Source organism: Triticum urartu, unplaced genomic scaffold (assembly GCF_003073215.2).
Source record: "Triticum urartu cultivar G1812 unplaced genomic scaffold, Tu2.1 TuUngrouped_contig_4455, whole genome shotgun sequence".
Classification (NCBI taxonomy): Eukaryota; Viridiplantae; Streptophyta; class Magnoliopsida; order Poales; family Poaceae; genus Triticum; species Triticum urartu.
Window position 1 is genome coordinate 1 of NW_024115046.1, and position 5936 is coordinate 5936.

General features: G+C 44.6%; 1 protein-coding gene across 1 annotated transcript; it reads right to left on the reverse strand.

The window, feature by feature from the left end:
• Positions 1-1284: 1284 nt before the first annotated feature.
• Positions 1285-5004, reverse strand: LOC125527847 (DEAD-box ATP-dependent RNA helicase 37-like; the record flags this gene model as incomplete). Its single annotated transcript, XM_048692357.1, is given in 6 exon segments — positions 1285-1726; positions 1943-2056; positions 2494-2661; positions 3159-3401; positions 3960-4043; positions 4125-5004. Coding segments are annotated over 6 exon segments (1858 nt in total), but the record flags the coding sequence as incomplete, so codon positions are not given.
• Between the last annotated feature and the right edge of the window lie 932 nt (positions 5005-5936).

Sequence of the window (5936 nt, forward strand, 5' to 3'; positions counted from 1 at the left end):
CCTCCCTCCGCCCCCCTGCGCGCCCCTGCCTCTGCTCACCAGATCAAAGCCTTATCGTCATATCCCTCGACCTCCACCGCTTGAGCTCGCCGTGACGTTCTTAAGCAAAAGAAAGACGCAGACTGAAACAAAGCCTGTGACAAACTAATGCAGCCAATATGGTTGATCACATGAAGAACATGCTGTGGAAGAACATGCCAAACTAACACCTTGATACGAACTGGGCATGACAATCCGTTGCAAGTGGTCATCAGCTCAATGCCATCTTTGCCTAGGGCGACGGTCGCTTTGCCTTTTTCCTAACTAAAGCGATCCTCTTTGCACTCCTACATGCATTAGAATTCTCATATCTTTCATATACTACTAGACTGCTAATCTCACCATAAGAATACGCAAATTAGGAGCTTCAACGGATATTGTGCAAACTAGTGATCCAGCAGTACCAGCATACAAGTAACCAGAAGATTTGGACAGTGCAAACAGTTTGTTAAAGAATGCCTAAAGCACAATTGGACAGGTTACGTAGACTGTAGTTACAGATGTTGCGTGTTGTAGAATTGCACGAGAATTGAGACTACACACATCCAGCTTCTTGGTATTTCGTATCTTCACAAAAAAATAGTGACTGCATGCTGATATTCTAAATATGAATAGCGAGCACCCATACATGCAAACAGGCTATAATCACAACCACAAAATCCAATGACACCAATTTTATTTGTATTCATGCAAACAGGCTATAAGCAAACGTGTGTCACAATATTTTTATGTGGGGGAAGTAAAATTTTCGAATGGGAAAGAGGCCATCCAGGATTTCACAAGGTTATATTTGGATATGATTCCAGAAGGCAAGCAAACTCAGCATTCCATGACGCAGGCAAGCGATAAAACAGTAGAGAGCAGAAAGGATCCAATCACTATTGCTAGTAAAGAAGCAGAAGCGCAACAATGACCACCGACCGACCCACCCAACAATAAACATCATCCAAAAACTACAGCAGCAGCAACAGGAAATTAGCCCACCCGGACTTTGATGCCAGTCAGAAAATAACCAGTACACGGGAAACACAAGTGCGGTGACAACCAGGCACAAAATAAGGTAAATGGGGGCAAGGGCACCATACCCACACCACGGTGACTACAAACCCCAATATCTGTTTTCAGCTAAGTCAATAGAATACCATCCATCCATCGGTTTCGTTTCAATTCTCAACATTACCAGGTGAATCCATCAGTCCCACGAGCTAGACGCACCTCCACCATAACCTCCACCACCACCGTAACCGCCACCACCACCACCGCCGTAACCGCCACCTCCTCCACCGCCGCCGCCCCTCGTGTCGCGACGGAAGTCACGTCCACCAAATCGAGCACCACCGCCGCCTCCTGACCTGCGGTTTCTGCCTCCTCCGCCGCCTCCGAATGAGGAACGGGCAGAATAGCGCTCCAGCCACTGAGGAACCTCCTGATTGGCTTCCTGCATCAGTTCACATAACGGCCTGGCCAGTGACATGTTGCCCTCATTGAAAAATGCAGTTGCCAGACCAGACTTCCCAGCTCTTCCAGTTCTCCCAATGCGGTGAACATAGTCATCAATGTCATTTGGCAGATCAAAATTGATGACGTGGGCGACATCTGGAATGTCAAGCCCACGAGCAGCAACGTCAGTTGCAACCAGGATGGGAGTTGCTCCACTCTTGAAGGATCTCAGCGCATACTCCCTTTCCTGAACAAGACCAAACAAGCACAAGGAAAAATGTGTTAACCTTGCAAAAGGAAGACAGAATCAACTCATGTAAAAGCAGACAGATATACAGATGGTGGTAACAATGCACTGTTTTAATTTAAAAAAGAAGACCCAGCACTTTGATGTTGATGATACATATTAGCGTGAAGAAAGGGAATTCCAAATAATGTAAAGGTAAACACAGCTCTGCCATACCTGTTGTGTACGATCTCCATGAATACTTGTTGCAGGGAACCCATTTGTATACAGCCAGTTCTCCAGAGCATCAGCGCCCCTCTTTGTCTCCACGAAGACCAAAGTAAGAGAATTCTGCAAACAAGAGAACAAAGGTTGATGGGCCGTTAAGAATTTAATGGCGCCATTAAGAATTACCACAAAAGTTAAGAACTAAATGGTGCCATTAAATCATCCTGGTTATCCTTGTTGAAAATGCAGTTGCCAAACTAGACTTAATGTTTACAAAACTTATAGTTTACATTTAGCTTGCAATCACCCTGTTATGCTCTCCCAATTTTTAAATCTGTTTGGTTAATCAGGTAAATTATATCATCCAATTGACCTCTCACATTAATATATCATGTCTTAAAAAGAAAAAAAGTGTTGGCCATGCTCCCACGCAAATTAACCAAGCAAGATAACCAGAATGGTTCGCAATAGTAAACAAAAAACTACACTAGTCTACTGAGAAGTCATGAACTAAGAGAATCAAAACAATGTAAACAAAAAAAATAGTCAATGAATAGCACCTTTCCAGGAACATCATTAGCCTTCTGCGCATGAATAAGGTCCATGAGGTAACTTCTTTTATCCGCTTCAAGGACAAACTCCACCCTTTGAGCAATCAAATCGGTACTTGAACCAACTCTTCCAACAGCAAGGAAGATGTAGTCTGCAAGGAAATCTGATGCCAGGCGCTGCAGAAAAGGATACTAAGAAATCAAAACAGTAGACAACAAAAAAACATAACACTTTCCCAGCCATGTAGAAGTAGAAAATTGAACAAATGCACATATGCATTCTCACAATATCAATTTCCCATGTCAGAAAAAGAAATGACGGCGCAAAACTAGTAACTGCCCTATTCAACTTTAAATGAAAAGGAATTAGACAAATATTCATGCATGCAATTTTCTGGCCAATTTACAGCAAAATAGAATAATACATAATCTTATTTTCTTTTATTAGAGAGGTCTAATTAACAATGGCAATAAGTAAATTTGCAACTTGAAAACAGTAATTAGGAAGGAAAAACAGCAACATTTATGCCCAGGTTGAAAGGAAAAAGACGATGCATATGAACCCCCACTACCTCATCTAGGTTGTCCAACTGATAAGTGATAGCACAACATTAACAAAGCACCTGGGGCATATAAGAGTGTAATTTAAAGCAAGGGGTCAAAGAGAACCATACTTGTATCTCCTTTGGAAAAGTAGCACTGAACAGCATGGTCTGTCTCACACCACGAGGGGGCATGTCCATCTGCTCAACAATCTTGCGTATCTGTGGCTCAAACCCCATATCAAGCATCCGGTCAGCTTCATCAAGAGCCAAGTAATTCACCATTTGCAGTGATACTCTAGCTCTCTCCAGCAGATCCATCAAACGACCAGGAGTTGCCACTAGTATATCAACACCTCTTTCCAGTTCTCTCAACTACAATAGAACAAACAAATGCTTAATAGCAGCAAATGACATTTTACAAGGCTTGTTATTGAAAAACAAAAAAGATATGGCAACACCCATCCAGTAATTCATGGCCATTAAAAGCAGGCAACTGTGTTAGATGTTTAAAGTTGATTCAATTGCTGAACAAAGACGGGTTCGTTCCTTTGGCTGTTTAAGTTATGACATATCTTACTCAGATTAGTGTACATACTGCAGCTAAAAATATAAATGCAAGGATCTTTGTTCCCTTCACAATGTATCACTATTCCACTACTTGACGACATGCTGGATACATAACCATTCTCACAACCTGCATACTTTAAACCTCCATGCCATGTTATAACTGTCTTAAACTACTGAGTCAGTTATAGTACAGTTCTAGGCTTCTAGCACAATGTACGTTGCAAGTGCCGTGCTATAGACAATTCTTCATAGAATGGGCAGAGAGTGAAAGAGTACCAACAACGATCACTTGTTAATTTGTTTACGATACTGTGTGTTAATTTGGTTATCGTGATAATAAACTATAAATCAAAAAAGAAATACCTGCTGATGAATTGGTGCTCCACCATATGCAACACAAGCCTTAACACCAGTCTGGTATGCAAATTTCTTTGCTTCTTCATGAATCTGAGAAACAAAAAATATCATATAAGAAACAAAAACAAAATAAACAAGAGCACCCCAAATAAAACCAAAGCAGTCACCTACTTGGACTGATAGCTCGCGAGTAGGAGATAATATCAGAGCAAGAGGAAATGCAGTCCTAGCTCTTGGCCTCTGTGGTGGCCTTGACTTTAGGATCCCACTGATGATCGGGAAACAAAAAGCAGCTGTCTTCCCAGACCCAGTCTGAGCACAGGCCATCAGATCCCTGCCTCCAATGACAATCGGAATGGCATGCCGCTGCACAGGTGTAGGCCTCACATACTTGCACCTCCGTATATTCTCATTCAGTGCATCACCCAAGTCAATCTCTGCAAACGTGTTGACTGCTGGAGGCACATCGTGGCCACTTGTCTCCACAGGAATGTCCTCATAGGCATCAAAATTGATGCCTGTGTTCTGTTGACTCTCAAAGTCAACATCCACAGCCGCCGGCTCACTGTCGCCGAAAGGGTTTGGTTCACGGTCCCTGCGGTCCCCCCACCCACCAGGGCGGGAGTTCCAGCCACCGCCGGCGCCACCAACAGCACCACGTCCACCACCACCCTGGCGGACAACACCTACACCAGCGCTACCAGCACCAGGAGGGGCAGCCCAGCGAGTGCCACCAACAGCAGCTGCGTACCCACCAGAAGGCTGCACAGCACCTGAGGGGTAAGCGCCAGGTGGTGTTGGAGCTGCAGCTGGCACTTGATTCTCTGGTGAGCGGCCACCGCCACGGAGGTGAGGAGGGACGTAAGAGCTGCGTGTGGGACGCGAGTTCTGGTGATTGGCAATAGGGGCGGGAGCAGCACCAGTCGCGGGCGCCGATTCCTCGGCGTTCGCAACTGAATCAGCCCATGAAGATCGCATAATTTTGCACAAAACCTTTGATGAAGGTGCTACGGCTGAACGCTAAAACCTGTGAATGTCAGGAACAGCTATTCAGTACAAAAAGTAGACCATGACAATATGTCAGCAGTAATAAACACAGAATCTGAACAAAAAGAAGTGCTTCAAGTTAGAACTATTTTTGCTTTGGTAAGGTATAAGAGCAGCCCGTAAAGATAACATGAACAGATTGTTTGATCAGATAAGCTATATGATTGTATCTATCAACACATGTGTAATGCAGGTTCAGGTCAAATCCATGATATAAAACATAGATAAACCGGAGTGGAATTTTAAGTTTTGGAACACAAGAGACAAACGTAGAATCTACACTGACATGTGTTGTTCGATTAGGTTGGTCTTGGTCCTGTGCAAGACAGGCTACCTAGATTTTGCTCATGCACGCTGTAAACTACCAACAAAAACATAAGCAAGCACGAAGCCTCTTAATGTAATCTGCAAGTCTAGTACTTATCCCTACCTAATCAAAACAAAACCTGTAAACAAAACCTGTAAACAGACGGCACAGTCATACAGTAGATCTACTGACGGAGACGAAGCAGGCTAACATAACAAGCAGTAGATCTCGTCCAGACACAAAACGGCGTCCACGAAAACAGCGCAGTAAGACACCCAGAGCTTACCAACCGCACCAAAAATTGCCACGGAAATCTCGCATACAAAGAGGAAACGCGGCATGCAAGGTGAGAAACCCCGCTAAACTTGTAGATCGAACCGCTGCGAGAAGGAAACCGGCCGCACTACTGCGTACAGGACTGGGCAGCAGCGGGTCGCGCTAAACCTTGGCCAGGAGAAGCGCTACCGTCGGTTAAGCAAAATCGAAAACCCTAGGAATCTAGCGGCCCTGCGGCGGCGGAAACACACCGACAGCTAGAAAACCGCGAACGCAGCAAGCAGCACTAGCGCGACGGCTGGCGTAACACAGGCTACCACGGGAGAGCAAAATCACGGGAACGCGGGGCGCCG